Source organism: Mustela nivalis (assembly GCF_964662115.1).
Source record: "Mustela nivalis genome assembly, chromosome: 1".
In the NCBI taxonomy this organism is placed as follows: Eukaryota; Metazoa; Chordata; class Mammalia; order Carnivora; family Mustelidae; genus Mustela; species Mustela nivalis.
In genome coordinates, this window is record NC_139020.1 from 10,449,459 (window position 1) to 10,468,789 (window position 19,331).

The 19,331-nt window shown below is 44.0% G+C and overlaps 1 protein-coding gene across 1 annotated transcript in view; it reads right to left on the minus strand.

Annotated features, from left to right (window-relative positions):
- MRPS6 (mitochondrial ribosomal protein S6) overlaps window positions 1-19,331 on the minus strand; it is a 66,124-nt gene that overhangs the window by 11,236 nt on the left and 35,557 nt on the right. Inside the window, exon 2 of the mRNA XM_082723233.1 lies at window positions 4,483-4,622. Within this exon, the coding sequence (XP_082579359.1) occupies window positions 4,483-4,622 (140 nt within the window). The remainder of the gene's footprint in view (window positions 1-4,482; window positions 4,623-19,331) is intronic.

Consider the following 19,331-nt stretch of genomic DNA (forward strand, 5'->3'; position numbering starts at 1 on the left):
CCTTGCTGGCTTCAGACTTCACTGAGATAGTGAATTCTTCACCTTAAAACCAAGGAACCGTCTGCATGGAAAAGCCCTATTTCTTTTTATATCTATTGGGTCTCATACATTTTTAAAACCACTAAACCTACTGGAGAACTCTTACAAATCTCGAGACGCTGCCACTAAAAAGGAACCCTGCCAAGGCCACAGCAGCTCTGCCTTGAAACCCAGCTGTGGAGCACCTTTGCACACAGGAACGGGGTCAGGAGGCTGGCCTGGGCCTACTGCTGGCAGGAAAGCACGAGAACATGGAAACGTCAGCTAACAGGAAAACTACAGAGAAGCCTCAATCCCCTCTAGAGTGGGTGCCAGAAGCTCTCTTGGAGTAAAGCTGCAGACACGTTTGGGGAGCGAGTCAGTAAAATTCCATGATTCACCACAGAGCCGGTTATTTTTACTGTTCTGCTTACCCGTAAATAGAAGGGCATCTTATATGTAGGCCAGCAGATCTTATAAGCACCTATTCACGTTTCAAAACAGACGAGAATGGAGAAAGGGGCAAAACAGGCAAGAAAAACCTCCTTCAGCACATAAGAGTTCCTTTACACACGCCTTCCCTCTGCACGAAGTTCCATCTCCACGCAGTAAAATCGGACCTGCTAGGAACGGCCAAAGCCCGTCGGGGGCATCCTTTTCCAAACAAGCACAAGCCCAGCACGGAACTATGGACCACAGTGTGTACTACGGCTGTCTCTCTACCAGAAAGCCCGCTGAGTCTCAGCCCAGCCCCATCTAGTGGAGAGAGAGCCTTACGCTAGTCAGGGCAGCCCTGAAGTCTGACACCGGAGCACTTCTGCAGCCGGCGCCTCACACCATGACTCAGAAAATGCCTGTCCCTCTTTAGCCAGCCCACCACTGCTCCCCTCTGCACGTGTCACATCGTCACCTTTCAGACTCTGAGGTCTACAGTAAGCATCTTCCACGCCAACCCTCCCTTGCTCCGAGTTGATAAAGGTGAGCATCTGAAGGTACCAAGTAGGGAAAACCAATGGGTCCCCAGGAGACCAAAGCAAATCCAGAGCTGAGAATGAATCTCAGAATGTGTAAGACCCACCCCCCACTTGCCTCCCCGCAACCTGCGTCAGGCTCCAATCATTTCCAGATACTGCCTAGAGACAACAGGTGTTTTAGTAAGGCCAAATCCTCCATCTAGAATTTGGTCCAGAAGACCCAAACCTCCCAACCACTCCAACGTGCCCAAAGAGCAAAGGGGACATCTGGTTAACTCCTTCCTGGTCTAATTCACATCACCTGGGGCACAACTTAACTAATATGTGGAACACCACACGCGTACTTGATTTTTTGGCATATACTGGTCAGAGACCTGATACAGCAATAAACACCTCCTCCCCTGGGGAGACCCCCCCACATAACCCTGAGGCAGCAGTATCTCTCCTACCTATGCACTTTTCTACCCACCCGGGCAAGGATGGAGAACGACAGAGGCAATCCCCCAACAACACGGGAAGTAACGTGGCGGAGACGGGCTGTCAGCCAGGCCGGGTGGTCACTGCTGTGCCAGGCCCCAGCCCGGGTATCTCTTTGGCCAGTGACTAGGTCAGCAATGTGCAAGCACGTCTCTGACTCAACGGAAAACCACTTGTGACCAGGAACCACACCGGATCACAAGAACCATCCAGAGACCTAGGAATACCACCAGGATAGACATTTCCTCCCATAAAATGTAAGAACAACAAACACATAATACCAACAGTACCACGAGTGATGTGCATTCTTGGAGGACATCTAGGCTCACTCGTTAGCTAAAAAAAAAAACTGGCTCTCAAATACCAACCCCAGGACTCAAACCAGTGCCTCACCGAAATTATAGATATATGCCAGGTCTCCAGGGATGTTCCAAGAGTTAAAAACTTTCGAATGCTAAATTTACAACAAACAAGTCTGCTGTTTCTTCTTAATCACTTCGAAAAATTGAGCCTTTCCAGCACCCAGCACAGAATCCTGGCATATAATCCACTTAATACATGTTTGTGACCCCTGATGTGGCTGTGTGCAAGGGACACACAGACCTTACCAAATGCACAAAAAACCTGGTACAAACATCACTGCAGGGAGTGACCTGAGGGGAGGGCTGGCTGAAGTCAGGAGAGAATATCAGACTACCCTTAAGCTCCACACTACAGACATCTGACACACCACTCAAGTTTAAATTTTTACCCCCCGGTAACTCCAAAATACATTAGCCTCTCATCTCTCATCTCCTCTTTAATCCAAAGTCACTGTGAAGAACAGTAATGAGTGTTATAAAAATAAAAGGTAACAGTCAAAGTTGATAAATGAAGGCGACTTACTGAAGGGCTTCTCACCATTACTACACTCATACGCTGCGCATCTCCGGAAGGGATCAGACTCTCCAAAGGATCCCACACCTAATTACTTACGCTCGCTCGCGCTCTCTCTCTCTCTCTCTCACACACACACACACACACACACACACCCCATTTTTTGGTAGAGTGTATCTGTCTAACTAGTATTTCAGAGACCACACTTTGGAAAATGCTACCTTAAACAAATACATACCAGACATTGATTAATACCAGAAAACCAAGCTTACATCATGAACCTCCCCAACTAGGAGGGAGGTCCCGTGTCTATATACAATACACATATATATTACCCTTTATGAATGTTACTCCTCCTTTGCTGAGGAGTCTGAGAGTAAAAGGGCCAGAGATAAAATTGTTAAATGTGAATGAACAGAGTGACAGCAAGAGTCCTTGGTGGGGCACATGCCCCTTGTCAGGAATCCAGAACGTGGGGCTAAGTGTTTCAGCAGTTCGGGCTTAGTTCGGGGGGGGGGGGGGGTTCTTCCAGGATCTGAATTTATTCCATCCACTAAAGAAAAACAGCACCACCCAACCCAGCACTGTACACAGAGGCCTGACAACTAATGAGTCAACACAGTTCTCAAAGTGTGGTCCTCAGACAGCAGCAGCAGCACTAAGCACTTTAGTGCTTAGTGCACTTGCAAGAAGTGCAAATTCTGGAATGCTGGTCACACCAACCCTCAACAAATTCTCCTTGGAAAGGGGGCAGAAGAAAGCACTCCTAGTGCACATCCCTGAAAGCACATGAATGAGGGAAGGGGCTTCTCCTCCTGTTCCGTGCTTTCTAACCAAGAACCTGGCTAATAATCCTTAGCTAAATTTTACATGCTCCTCTCTGAACAAAAAGGCAAAAGGATTCATGGCTTTGCTGTTAAAATGAAACCCTTTTGTGGTTAAGTTAAAAAAAAACACGTTACACACGCCATCCCCATCCTCTTTCTACCAGTCGTGGAAGAGGAACGGCCACTGTGCATTTCAAGTTGCCTAGCAACGGCGCAGGCGCTCTCTTCAGAGGTGTTCTCAAGCAGCTGAACGCTAGCACAGAGCAAGGTGAAGCAATCAGAAGAGGTCTGCAGTATGTGCCGCACGCTGGCAGAGGCTCAACCGCAGCGTGAGGCGGGACCGCACGCAGGCCTCTCCCGCGGCCGCACCGGCACAGACCCCCAGCTCTGCGGGGACAAGAGCGGCACCAGCCCTACAGCCCATGGAGCAATGATCTCATTGGATCCCCACGACAAGGATGGGAGAATGACCACCTGAGTTCAGTATCCAAGGGAACAGGAATCAGAGAAGCTGAAGACTTGGTGAAGGCCACACAGCTGGCAAGCACCAGTGCGAGAACGGAGTCTTCAGCTCCTGGACTTTCCCACCACTAAGCACTGATTTCCATCTTCTCTATCAGTACTTCTGGGAAACTCAACAGTATCAGAAGGTTTCTCCTCCAAACCAGAAATTATGTGTGTAAAAATAACATCATGAGGAGTCAGAGAAGCTTCAGATCAACTCAACAAGCAAACTGGTATCAAAGAATTTCTACCAGGACCGTTACTGCTACAGAGTCAAATCTTCGACATGTTTGAGGAAGGTGCTATACACTTTTGGGAGAAAAAAATTTTGAAACAGAGAATTGTGATTATTGTTCGGCATACATAAAACCATTTCTCTACTGCGGGTCAGGTGCTGGTTAAACGCATTACTCCCAGTACCTGGTGCTTGTCACCTGCAACCCGCATTATTGACAAAGGATGCACCAAGTGTGTGGACAGCACATTGTCACTGAGGCACTGTAAAGGCAAAGCTGAAGAAATGTCAGGAGGAAACAGTGCATAGGTTGACAAAAAAAGTTTCCCACCATCAAAAGCTTATACACCTGTTGCTCCTCGCATGACCTGTTTCTGTACTCTGGTTATGGTTTATTATGGACCAGCTATACTGGCACCCATTTAAATCACAACACCTCTAGAGTACGAACCCACAGGCCACCTGGTGCAACAGAGATCTCCTGAGAAATTATCATCATTTCCAACAAGAACGAAACAGCATTGTTAACAGCTGACCAAAGCCATTTGTTGAGATTCATGAAGACACTTACCCTCCTCTACTGTGCTGCTGGCTGTGGGCGGAAATCTTATAAGGCAGCGCTCGGTCACCCAGATTTTCCAAGTTTCTCACTATCGCCCCTCTGTCCATCAGGGCTTCTAGCGTACGTTTCAAAGCAGCAGCAGTCTCTGGCTGTTTTTTTGTTTTCATTTTTAAAGAGAAGAAAAAAACGTATCAGAATCAATATATGAACTAGAATGATTAAGTCTGGTCAGTTCCAATCATAACAGCTCTATTGGCAGGGAAAAAAGCAACAGAAACTGTCTAGCTATCTTAAAATTTAAAGAGAGAGACATTTAGTGTAAGGATACGAGATAGCTCACAGATACGAAGGAAAATCTGAAGAACCAGGCCTCGGAGAGTTCTGGAACCAGGGCAGCTGCAGGGATCTGGGAAGCAGGAACTAAGAAATGGCTTCTTCAGAGCACCTTGGCCAGGATGAATCCACGCCAATCATTGTCAGTCCTTGTATCCCATGACTCAAAATCCAAATTCCAGGGGAAGAACATCCCATCCTCTTGGCAGGACGCTTCGACCGGCCATCCCACCAGAACCAGAGCCAGTGGGAAAAGGGGTTGTCCCCAAAGAAAAACAGGGAGATTATAACCAAACATGGAAAAGGATGAGTAAGACCCACTCTCTGCTCTCTTGGAGCTTACAATCTAATAAAGGAATTAACACAAAAAGCCACCGCAAAGAGAGCTTGTGAAAGGCGGCACATTCGGTTGGGAAAATGAATGCACTAAAGCAAAGCTTATTCGGGAGAAACCCTGAAAAGTGACACTGGGAGATGCAAAGAACCAATGGAACAGGCTCTAAGTACAGGAGCAAAGGCAAGAAAGTGTGAGTGTAACTAGGATGAGTCCCGCCGGCTGATGATCGGGACGCAGGAGGGCTGAGAGGGAGAAGCCAGCGCGCGAGCACGGAAATCCTGATGCCCGTTAAAAACACCAAAATCCAAACAGTATAAAACCCCCACCACCCAGAGATCAGAGACTTGTAACACTCGGGTGAACTTCTTTCCAGATCTCTCCCTTTACGTACGTATATACAGAAGAACTCTGAAAGCAAAGACACTTTACAGGATGCAGCTGAGAAGACGCGGCTATGGCAATGGGGGAGCGAGACAGAGACGTGGCAGAGGAGGAGCCCCAAAATACGGAGGCTGGGGATGGTATTGTTACTAACAGCTAGAGGGAAACCTGCGGACGCTCGCTGGGCACAATACAAAGATGGATTGATGTGCTGAGTCTGAGTTGCCCTCAGCTCCTCCAAGCTGACCTCTCAAGATGTAAACCTTAAGCTCGAAACACCAGGGCAGGTTAGAATCACCCATTTCAGCTCATCTGCATGGCAGGGCTCCTGGAGCCCCAGGAGTAGGAGACATCGTGGAGGGAGGGTGCAGGGGGAGAAGGGAGCAGCAGACCCTTGGGGAACACAACCATGTGGCCTGCCAAGGGAACCCGAAGTCAGAGAAGCAAACAGACAAGGTAGTCCAACAGTCCGGGAAAATCAGGCCCGCCTTGTGACAGACTCCAGAATGACAGGGTAGAGGATGACAAGGAAGCAAAGGCCACGGTGTGGTGGCTGCGCTGTCACACGGAATGAGGCCAAGAGCCAGACGGCAAGTTTCTGTGGTGTCGTGTGACAGCAATGAAGGGCAAGAGAAAGCACAGGAGGCTGAGTGTGAGCCGCATGTCCGAGGGGGCAGAGAACGGGAGCAAGTTCGTAGTTACAGGGGAACGAAGCAGTCAGGGGGATAGAACGGAAGAGGTTTTAAGTAAGAACAACGGCAGAGCTGATGCACCGCGCACCTGCTGTGAGCCCGCGCGGGCTAGTGTGTTACTGTGACATACTGAATCTTCACCGAAATAAAGGAAAAAAAAAAAAAAAAGAGCAAAGACAGTTTACCAATGTGGAAGTTGGGGTCTCAGAGAGATGCCATGACTCTGAGAGGACACGGCAGCTGGTAAGCGGAAGAGCCTGGTGCAAGGGAAGGAACACCCGCGAAAGAAATTGGGGGACGGGCAGAGGATGCCAGAGGGGCGCCTCGTCAAGGAAAAGAGATGCTTCTCCTCAAAGACATAATTGAAGGGATCCAGGTAGAGAGATCTATCACAAAGTACAGGAGTGAACTTAAGACTACCTTCCAGGGGCTCATTTCAGATCAAGTGAAAAGAATTAATGGAGAATCATTTTAAGCGTGCACTCCGGCAACCAAAGGAAATCCACCATTCCTGTACATTTTCATTCGACAAATTCTGCTAAAATGCTGTGAATGCACAAAGTACTAGTTTAAGGTTGAGAAATTAAATTTTTACTTTCATCTCATACTGCAGCCCACCAGGAATTTTTTTAGATTTCTACTAAAAATTATATTTATGTATTTAACCAGCTTTATGATAAAACAAATTTCCTACCAACAATAAAAACAGGGGCCCAAATCACTTCACATTAACACTAAACAGGTAGCAAGTCTATGGCAATTTCTCCTCACAATTGTACACAAACGTGTTTTTATACAGTTCTAATCAACAGGGAGACTAAATTCTCACATTTCATTAGTTAGGCATTTCCACATTTCTGCGGAAGCCCCGTTAGTAACAGCAGGGTAATATTTCATTTCATTAACAATGCCACTTCTTGACCTGGTGCTGCACCTATTAACTTATGACTAGGCAGACAAATAGTCTTCCCAAATAAAGATGTGAGTTAAGTTTTTTAAAAAAACAACAACAACAAAAAACCCCAAACTTTGATGGCTTACAGTCTTCTGATTATCTACCCAAATCGTAAATTTTAATTTCAGCTTTGCTTGACTAAAAAAAAGAATGTATCTCAATAACTCGTCTTGTTTAAATCTCAACTGAAGTGCTTAGAGTATGAAACATGGAGCAACCCCTCTGAAGAACTTCTGAAATAAGAAATTTTCTTCTGTCCTCAAACAGGGTAAAGCTACCTAACAAGAATATAACTCTAGGGAAATATCAAAATACATTTTGTTTGACTTTAGTATGTCAAGGTCAAATTGCAGACTGCTGCAATGGTCACATTTGTTTCATGGTAATTTCACAGAACCCAAAAGTTTTAAAAGAAAGATGGAGGAACAAAAATATTTCTTGTTGAGGCATCGGAGTGGCTCAGTCGTCTAAGTGTCTGCCTTCGACTGGGGTCATGATCTCAGGGTCCTGGGAGGCTCTTCTTGGGCTCTCTGCTCAGCGGGGGGTCTGCTTCTCCCTCTCTCCCTCTGCCCCCACCTTGCTTGTGCGCCTGTACATGCACACTCTCTCCCTCTCTTTCTCTCTGATAAATAAAATCTTTAACAACAAAACAACAAATTTCTTTTTTATTAGAGGAGTTCAACTTGTCCCTCCTACCTTACCTCATCATTCTACAGCAGGGGTCTAGCATACAAGGGCTCCGGAGCCATCTGCCTCATTACCTGTTTGTGCAAGTAAAGTTTTATTGGAACACAGCCAGCCCATGCACGGGCATAGTGCCCATGGCTGCTTTCGTGCCACAGGTAGATCTGAAATTACATCAGAAACTGTATGTCCTGCAAAGACTAAGTTATTTACTAACTGTAAATTTACTAACTGTCCAACCTCTCCATTGCAGTAGACTGGGGGATACAGGCAAGGCCTCAATCCACTAACCCTAAAATGTATCACAAATAAAAACCATGAGCCTGGGCCACTGAGGTATGCAGACAGAGAAGGCCCCCTGGGATGGTCCTCAGGTGGACACACATGGCACCAATCTAAGGGAACACCACCAGCCCGGATGTTCCGGACATCGCGGGTCTCACAGAAGTGACTACAGATTCACCACTCCAACCACCAAGCTCACCTCCTCACCAACCCAAGATGCCAACTGCACCTTTCCTCATCCAGTGAAACCTACAGCTCTATTAAAATAAAATTCTTAGGCTTCAAAACCAAACCAAACCAAACCAAAAGTTCTCCTCAATCCAACCCAGCACAATGTTCGATTTGTAAGAACATATGGTCTACAGGAAAGGAAATGATCTTGCTGCCATAATTCTCATTCACAAGGTCTCTGAACCATTTCATTCCAACTATTCTAAGAAAGGTTGTATGTGCTTCTCATAGGCTTCTCCCAACCCATCTGAAAGCAGCTCCTTAAGACTTTCCTCCAATCCACCATATGGCAATGAAACACAATTTTGGCAAGGCACAGACTGAGGGGCTAAAAACGTTCACTTGAAAAAAACTATGGAAAAGAAACAATGAATGAATGTGAATGGGAACTAGGAAAACTGGATTCCAGTCCCCGCTCATTCACAAATGAGTTACAACCTTGCATGACTTGTTAAAATTTATCCATTTTTAAACCTGTGCCTCAGTTTTCTCCTGTGAAAATCAGCAGTTCCCAACAAATTTTCTGCCTCTACAAGCTTCACACAAACAACATTTATACTGTAATTCTCAAAATAGCCCAGGGGCATACAAAGTTTGAAAGTCGTCTCCCTCTCTTTTCTTCTGTGCCCCTCATCCTGATATCCTCCTCACCCCAACTGCCCTGCCTCCCCCAGGGAGTCTGTCATTCCTGTTTCTTCCTACACAGCACTTGTGGCAACCTGTAAATACCCTTTCATTGCTAGAAAGAAGCTGCAAGAGAGCAAGGACTTTTGCCCATCATGGACTCCTCTGTACTCTCAAAGTCTAAAGCACTTCACGTTGTCAGGGGGCAGGCACTAGAAAATGGTGGTTAAATAAGCAAATGAATGTATCAATTCCATCCTCTGCTTGCTTACTCTTTTTTCCTGGAGAAACCCTAACTAAGTTTCCTCCAATCTCTACTACAATTTGAAGCTGCTATTCATATATACAAGGTAGCTCATTGTCACTTAGTAACTGCAATATTCAAGCAAGCAAAATGGCAATACTAGTTTCTTTCTATTTATTTCATATAGTGCCAAAATGCTGTTAATACTAATATTGTAGTTTAAAAGAATCCAGAATTCATCTAATAGGAGTGAAACTAAATATTCATGTATTTTAGATAACAAGGCCTAGTATATATACAAATATAAATATTAAACTTAGTTCTAATTATCTGCTGTTAAGATAAAGTACTGTCCAAAAAATTTACAATAAACAATACTTTAAAAAAATCACACTGGAGGGGCGCCTGGGTAGCTCAGTGGGTTAAAGCCTCTGCCTTCGGCTCAGGTCATGATCCCAGGGTCCTAGGATCGAGCCCCGCATTGGGCTCTCAGCTCAGCGGGGAACATGCTTTCCCCTCTCTCTCTGCCTGCTTGTGATCTCTCTCTCTGTCAAATAAATAAATAAAATCTTTAAAAAAAAATTCACATTGGACAAAATGACCAGTTTTGGTCTTATTATTATGAATTACTAAAACTACTGATATTCAGGCTGCAAATACAACTCAGGGAAAATCCAAAACTTTATATATTTGCATGGCTACTCTGAAAAAAAATAGGTATGTCATATACTGATCAGACCCTAAGGTTTAGACAGGAACCAAAGGGTAAACACTATAGAGAAACAGTGTGTAAACCACACATTTCTGAAAATTCCAGCCACGTGAACGAGATGGGCTGCCGTGTGAAGCAGCGAGCCTCCCCCCGTCACTGGATACAGGAGGACCACCGAGTCAGTCTGCATTGGGTGGGAAGCTAGACTGGCTCACTTCTAAAGCCCCTGCCAAGATTAAATTCCAGCACTATTCTGGCACCAGCCCTGATTCTGCAGGACATTCCGAAGTGAAAATGGGTTTTTAAAAAGCTACAAGCGCAGAAGTGAGGAACACGCTGACGACTAGTAAGGCCTGGTGCTGTGCCTGGACTCGCATCAAGGTACGAGCTCTTTTACCCGCTACCGCTTTTGTAACGGTGTCCTGCGGGCGTCCCTGGAAGGCCAGGCAGCTCAGGCTATATTTTGAAAACCTCTAGAGAGTCTAATGGACAAAGTTTCTATGATAAAGACGAGAGCAAACAGGAAAAATAAAAAGAAGGACATCTCTACTTGCAGCAAAATAAAATCCCCCTTCAGTAAGGTTACTTAAGCAAAAAAGTTAAGGGAATACTAGGAATACTAGGAATACCACCGGTCCACAGCCAGTGTTTTCTCTCATTAAATGAAGATTAAAGAAGAGAGGCCTGTCAACAAAATCCTCTTGTAAATTAGGCTCCCTGGCCCTCGGATGCATTCAGCTTTCACCACAACACCCTCAGAGGCCAGCACACCCTCACAGTGTGCAGAATGCACACCGACCCGCAGGCAGTGCCCACCGACCCATCGCCGTCCTCACGTACAACACGGTGTGCAGCTGCGGAGGATTTACGGAAGGCGGAGCCAGGTCAGAAAACCGTCAAAACCTGGGAAAATGTATATGTGAAAGCCTCTCTCGTTCTCTGCTGCATCTTAATTCTGGGATTTATCTCCTCAAAAGAAATTTCCTTGAAATTCTGTATTGAGATGCTGACAGCGATGGAAAAAGAAAATCTGTGAGCACCTTTCAACAGCAGAAGAGGCTTTAAGGGAAGTTCTGTCACTAACAGACCTGGACGAACAATCTATCTTAAAACGTGTAAAGTGTCAGCCCGGCCTCACAACATCTGCAAAGGCCAACCCTGAAAATGGTTCCAGGAGAACTGTTTTTCAGAATATTTTTATGTTCAGAGAACCCCGTTTTTGCCCCACAATTTGAATCAACAGTTGCAACACTCCAGGTAATTAGGATTAAAAATTACTAAGCACAGAAGCTATTCTAAAAATCAGTGTAGATTCAGTAAGGACAAATCTAGAACACTAAAAAAAAAAAAAAAAAAGTAAAGCTACATAAATGCATGTTCAAACATGACTACACACTATGTACTGTTATACACTGCATAACTTAGGGGTTAAGTGACCAGAATAGTACATTTTATAGGCTTTTTCCAGGGTCAAAGATAGATAATGCTTCTAGAAAGTAGAACTGCACCGCTCTACTACTCTGCCCGTGAATCATATTTGCAAGACAATTTATAACAAACACGGACTAACTACTGAACAAAGACTTAACAGGCTTTCAAAAATGGGGAAGGATGGGAAAAGAGACGAGGACCAACAACCATATAGTGAAAGTAACAAAAGTAAAATGCACTGAAAAACTTCTTTTTTTAAGCAACTGTCATGTCCTCTGCATAAAGTACCTCAAATTCTAAAAATAATTTTAAATTAGAAACTGCATTCACAGTTCAGACATATCACACGACCATTTAACAAGGTTATAGAGCCCTAAAAGTGGCTAAAATGTAGAGCAAGTGAAAAGCACCTATGAATATGGTATTTAATTTACATGATCATCTTTGTGAGGCCACCTAGCAATCTTCACCAAGGAACAATTTTTAAAATAATCTTAACAACACAAATCAGTTGTAAAGAGGAAGCATACTCCTTATGTCTGGAAAAGGAAGGAGAAAAAACCGAATGTGCATACCACATTCTGTGGGTGTCAGAAACACAGGTTGAACCTGATGAAACTGCCAGTTGGGGGGATCAATTATAGTTATGGACCCTGACCATTTCTTAAGGCTCTACCTAATTTTTTTAAAATCTGGAAACCATCCTCTCAAAGGCCTCTTCCAGCCAAGTACTTCTGGGTTGCCCACAGTGAAATCCACCTCCAAAAGGGCACAGGGATGTGAAAGGCAAAAATCCCAGCCCTTTAAAAGTTTGCGACGCGGACATGAACACAGACACGTGTAGGCAAACTAATTAAAAAGGAAGTTAAACACAGACAACACCGAAGCAAAACCCATCAAAGTTCCAAGAACTCCAAGGGAGCAGCTACTTGTGACTGGTGGGCTGGAGAGGACAGCAGCCTGACCCCAACAACAGAACGCCTCTTCTAGAAGCAGAAGGAGGGTCAGTCAGAGCTCTCTCAGAGCAGGTCTGGACGAACAGTGGGACAGAGGAATGGGAAGATGCAGGGGGCATTTATATTTGGGGCAGAATCAACATGGGCACTGTGTTGGTACTCACACAAGCCATCGCTTTTTTTTCAAGGCAAGTTTTTTCCTTAGTACATTCAGTTGTTTCCTCAAACCTTCACCTACACTACTGGTAAAAATGTAAACTTTCTGGAGGGCAAATGGCAGGATATAGGAGTTTCAAATGTGTATCCCCCCTTCAATCCCACAGCCACTTCTAAGAATTTACTCAGAAAACTACCATATCCCTGCACAAGAACTTAGCTATGAAAATCTCCCCATAAAGTTATTAGGACAGTGAACAGAAATGTAGTTGTCCATTAATAAAAGACTGGTTCACTGAATTATTTTCACTGAATCAATCAGTATGATACAAACATTTAGTAAAAGGATGTTGATTCCTACATAAAACATAAAAATATTTTAACAAAACTAAAAACCAGCATGTAAGGTCAATCCATGTGTACTTACGTATACATATATGGAGAAAAGGTCTGGATGAATATACAGCTAAATGTTAAACTCTTTTCCCCTAGCAGTGAAGATAAGAGGACTATTCTGTTTTTTCCTTTTTTATACTTTGCTTTATTATCTGTTTTTTTTTTTACAATGAGCAATAAAAGGTGTTTTAGAAACAAACTTCTGTTGGGAAAAATTCATTTTGTTTTGATTTTAAAAGTATTTCTTCCGAGGGAAAAAATAAAACAAGACCAAAATAGAGAGGGGAAACAAACCGTAAGAGACTCTTGATGACAGGATACAAACTGAGGGTTGCTAGAGGGGAGATGGTGGGGGATGGGGTAACTGGGTGCTGGACATTAAGGAGGGCATGCGAGGATATGAACATTGGGTATTATATAAGAATGATGAATCACTGACCTCTACCTGTGAACTTAATAATGCATTATATGCTAATTAATTGAATTTGAAAAACAAACAAACAAATGGATTTCCTCCCCTAAATCTATGCCAACTGTTTGCTATCTTACTATGGATGCCAAAATTTGCTAATACTGTGTTGAAGAAATAAACCTATGCCTCATCTGGAACTCATTTGCTGACTCCACATCCACAGATTCTTAATGATGTAATAAACCAGAGAGTTATCATTGGGTCGCTCAGTGGTTACTGGAAGAGCCTTGCAAGCTATACTTTCAGCACCACGAGCTGTTACACTGGCTGCTTCATTTCTTGGTAATCAAAGAAATACCAGAAATCTCTAAGTCAGGGGCCTCAGCATCACTGGTTCTAGAATCAGAGTTAACCAAGGAGATGTGACAGGACAAGGCTGAGTCTGGCCCTGAGAACACAGCTGCCAATGAAATGAAGGGGATGAGGAACATCAGGGGAACCTGAACATATTCTACAGCCACGTAGCTCTGTCTGAGATTCTTGAGACATGGGAAATCAGACATAAAAATGTATTCTTTGGGGCGCCTGGGTGGCTCAGTGGGTTAGGGCCTGTGCCTTCGGCTCAGGTCATGATCCCAGGGTCCTGGGATCGAGCCTCGCATTGGGCTCTCTGCTCCGCAGGGAGCCTGCTTCCTCCTGCTTCTCTGCCTAGTTGTGATTTCTCTCTGTCAAATAAATTTAAAAAAAAAAATTTAATCTTTGGGGAATGTGATGAAAATAAAAAGAACCCCGGGAAGAATGGAAGAAAAAAAAAATCAGAGGAGCAAAACTCTTGAGTTCAGCACAGATTAATGAGTGCCAGTAATAAAGCACAAATAAGAAAACAGAGAGTCACACGTCATGGCACGGCTGAATCCGCCAATGTGAAGGTACCAGGATGACAAGTGAAGTAACTTCAGCTGCAAAATGCAGCAGGCATCCACGGGACACCTGCAGCGAGCCCACAGGGAGACACTGATATAAGCCTTGGTATCAAAAAGTTAGAGATGAATAAATTTAAATATATTTAAATATATAATAAATTTAAGTAGTATATATATTATAATTATATGTAAATATATTTAACTCGCAAGGCAAGAAGAAAGTCATGACTACCTGAGATCTAATTTCATATGAATTTACGAGCTGTCAGTTTCTTATGGGCCTAGGTTAACCACAATTCTGTGTAGTTCAACTACAATGCAGTTTTGTTCCTTAAATATAATCCACTTATTTCCTAGGTCTGAAGTCAAAAAGTATCAATCACATGTTATTTCGGGCCAAATTTGGAGGCTTAACTGCATACAATCAACTACCCCTTTCACGATTTGGGTAAACCGAAGGAAAAGGGCAGCGTCACCAAGGCATTCCTCTGCCGCACGCTGGCAATCACCTGAGGAACTTCAAAAATGAGAGGCCTATGTCTCACCGCAGACACTTCGATTCAAGTGGCCTGGGAATTTAAGAATCCTGGGCACTAGCCCTCCAGGCGCAGACAAAGGTAAGAACCACATTCTAGTACAAAGCTGGCCGGCTTCTCATTATCTCAAAAATGAGTAATTTGGCTGAACTCTAGTTTAGAAAGGTTTTCCGGCAATGATCTCCTACGACTCTAATCAACATAAAAGCTCCGCTTCTTCCACAGTAATAATGGAGCTCTCCCGGAACGTGAAATGGAGAAAGGACAAGCCCAACAGGCGACTACTTGTGGTTAATACAAACAGCTGGCACCTGCCAAAATGAAGATATCCATACTCGCGGTTCTTCAGAGCTTCCGAAACCCACACCCTTTTACTGGGAGATTTCCGCTTCTATCTTTCCCATCCCCCCTCCAGATGCACCTACAGATGAATAAAAGATGGGAAACAGGAAGATTGGCAGGAGTCCTGGTTACTATGGCAGCCAGTAAATGAAATGCCAAAGCTCCTGAAACTGATAGTGAGAGCAGGAACCAGGTATACGGCATCGAGCTACCTGTCTTGATTGCGCTCCTTCATGCGCAGTCCTGTTCCCTGCCTTCGCCTCCCGGCGGCCTCTTGAGAAAGGAGGAGGAGGGCAGCACCACAATGGCCTGGGCACTCGGGGAGGGAAGAACCGGCAGAAGATTTAGTGAGCGGAGAGAAAAGGGTTGTAAAAAAAATCATATTTATATCCCATGAATCTACTAAACATCAGTGCACAGTTTTAGCAAAAATGTGTTCGTTGACTGGGTTAAAAGAAACGTTTTTTAAAATATGTACTGGTCGACTCAGAAATTGGGCTCGGCAGGAGTCAGATTTGCACACCCTACGGAACAACAGACCAACAGCGTGTCCACCAACCAGGCCTCTGCGGCGATGCTTAATTCAAGTGGTGAGAGGAAGGCTCTTGAGGGATCCTGCAGGGAGGAGCAGGGTATAAAAGCACAGTGGAGTCAAAGGAACAGAAACATCCTTGAAGATGCAGCCGCCTCCGGGAAGTGTGCATTTCCTCTGCGATCCATGTGTCATCCCTCTCACTCCACACACATCTCGCAAGTGTAATTATGTAGGAGGGTGTCCCCTTCCTTAACTAAACTTCTTCAAGGCTGCATCCTACTCATCTTTACTAGGTGCTGGAGATGCAAAGAACCTGGCACGCAGAACGTGTTCGATAAAGGTGTGACGAACACGTAAGTCAAAGAATAAATGGAAAGATGAGGGGTGAAAGTCGCTAACTGCACTTATTTCACTGAAAAGGAAGAAAAGGTTAAGTAAGCCTTTAAGTCGTAAAATTCAGGGGGAAGTAAGATCTTCAGCTGCAAAGAGGAAAACAGCACCATTTTGTTTTCAAAAGACAGAAATGCATTAATAAAGCTAAAGCACATCCTGTGGGTTAAAAACAGGTGCACAGTCAAGGAACGAGGAATAACCAGGTGAGAGATGGAAACGAACAAAGACACAGCCAGGCTCATAAAGGTGCCTCCAAACTTCTCAAGATTCTTGGATGTAATCAAGAATCAGTGGGCATTCTACTGCTAGAGTGTACAGTGAATATTATACATCCAAACTCAGACTTCGAAAAGCTTTGAAAATTTCTGGAACCTGAGTCAGCAAGTCATGCTGTCTCTATTCACTATGTAGCCACAACAGGGGTTATACAGAGTCTGCCAGAGGATGTAACAATGACATTTCTTATTACAGCTGGAAGGAGAGTGAAGGCAAGGAAATGGTAGAGGAAATGGTAGCCTCATTTTGTTGTGTTTGCTTCCCACCCCTACAGCCTAATAACCTCAGTGTGTACCCTGGAGTACCGGATTAAACGTGGAGGCCACATATAGAAAGGAATATCAATGGCCTCAAAATTGTCCAGATAAAAATAAAGACCGACAAGTAAAGAGTCTGAAGCCCAGGTCCTGTGCTGTACATCCAAGAGAATGGAGAAGATGAAGCCCGATTTTGAGACTTAAGGGTATATGTATCTTGAATATTTATTTTCAAGTATTCCAAGTGAAGAAAAAATAACACTTCAGAGGCAGGACTTGAATTATCAAATTAAAGAGGCAAACTGGAGATAGGAAACCTCTTTAAATTCAGAACTTTCTGAAAGCAAAATGCACATTCTGGGAGAGGGGACAGATCAAGTTCTAGTGTCTGTGGGTGGTGGTTACACAGGTGTTTGCTTCACACGTACAGCTGATCCCCATCATTTGTGGAACACAGATATGCCAGTTCACCTACTAGCTCAAGTTTGTTTGTCACCCCCAGATCAACACTCCCACCACTTTCACAGTCATTTGAGGACATGCGTGTGTGGAGACTGGTGGAAAATCTGCCACCCAATGCACACATTCCCAGCTGAGGTCCAACAACTGAGGCTTTGCCTTGTTTCAGACCTCCCATGGTAAAGCAGGTGCCTTTTCTGTGGCCTATGTAGTGCCATGTTTTTCACAATTTTGTGCTTTTTATTGGTGCTACTTAAAATGCCCCTGAGTTGCGGCTCAGTTGGTTAGGCGGCTGCCTTCGGCTCAGGTCATGATCCCAGGGTCCTGAGATCAAGCCCTGCATCGGGCTCCATGATCAGCGAGGAGTCTGTTTCTCCCTCTGTCTCTGCCTACTGCGCTCTACTTGTGCTGTCAGTTAAATAAATAAAATTAAAAAAAAAAAAAAAAAAAAGCCCCTGGGTGAGGAGGTGAAATGCTGACTTAGTGTCCCTAAGTGCAAGAAGGATATGTGTTGTGCCTTATGGAAAAAATGTATTAGATAAGCTTCATTCAGGGCATAAGTTAGGATGTTATTATAGGCTTTGAGCTCAACGATTACAAATCAAAAATACATATTAAACATGAGGCCTTTATGAGAAACACTTAAAATGACATTATGTATCGATCAGTTAATTAAAATGTGGTGACCAGCCATTGGCTCACAGGAACCTAACCATGTACTTCCTCAAGGGGCAGGGACTCAGTATTGACTAATTCAGTGTCAGAGGCAACTTTACAAAATGTAACTACTGCAAGTAACAGTAACTAGCTATGTTCACTAAGCTGTTACACCTTTTCATATATGCTCAATTTCACACACACACACAAAATGTTTAGATGTTAATGTTAAATGTTTATGCATTATACACAAGAATCAAATAAGCAATCTCTCAGGCCCCTGCAAAATGTAATCATTAGCTTTGCACTTACAGAGATAAGCAGAATTTTAAGATTCCAACTGTGCGTCTTATCTGGTTGTCAACATGTCCTTTTTGGGAAGGGAGGAAATGGGCTATGAGGCTCTGAAATTTCAACTTTCAAATGCTAAGTGAGGAGGACCCAGGATGTTGGAAGATTCAACACAAGCATTTAATGATGCTCCCTCCTGAAAACCTACTAGAACTATAGTAAAGGTTTTTTTTTGCAAGAACGAGGAAAACAGCAATTCAATTTTAAGAGAAAGCAAGCGGATGGAAGACAGCAGCAATGTGGAAAACGAAATCAACCACACTTACACTGGGGAATTCCTGGAAAGATCCAAGAACAGGAACGATGGACACACCTCTGAAATTGGGGGTGAAGAGAGAGACTAAAATAAGGTTTGTCCAAAGTATAAGAAAATTGGATCCTTAGGTGCATGTTTGGAAGTCTACTACTGTCTGGAGTAGACAAAACAGAGAAACCTGTGGACCAGAAGACACATGCACAGATGGAAGTGGGGGTTCTACACCAAGAAGAGATTGAGAAAAAAAATGCATGCTGAATGAGAGGAGACCCTGGTGCTCTTTCCCCACTTAGCTCCCAGAATAATGGCCCAAGGTCTTTTACCCTTCAGGCAAAACCTCAAATATTCTTTGGGGAATCTAATCCATTCAAAAACTACCTCAGGAGCATCCAACAGATGGCAGGCCACAAGGCCAAACAACAAAGCTGACAAGCTCCGCCCACATGGTAGGTAGTGGTAGTCCGTCCTGCTTGATATAAGCCCATAACCAAAGATGAGCATACATTTGAGAAAAGCCTTTTCCATGAGAACTCAGCACGGGAAAAGCTGGAGTAAACAAACAGCACAGGAGGAGAAAACAGCATCTTCAGAGAGAAGTCCACGAAACAAGCATCCACGAAACAAGAGACGATAAAAGAGAAAGATTCAGGGAACAAAGGAGCACTGAAAAATTAAGCATCTGAGAAAATGACAGCAGGGTCGGAAGATAAAGTTTAGGAACACCCTTAGAAAGAGCAAAAAGACAAAGACAATTAGGAAAATTCAATAACAAAAGACTGTAAGAAATTAAGTGGACCCATACACGCGGTCTAAGAGTTGAACAAAACAGGTTCCAGAAAGGAGAGAACAGGGAGAATCATCATCCTGGAAATGAGACACAGGACTGTCGGACCGGGAGAGCCTACTGCAGGCCAGGGCAATGAATGGAAAACTTTCAAGGCATATAATAATGAAACTTCAGAGCACTGAGACTAGAAGCTAGGGGAAAAAAATGGTCTTATGCTTACAAATCTCTAAAGAAAAATATTCAGCAAAACTTCTAAA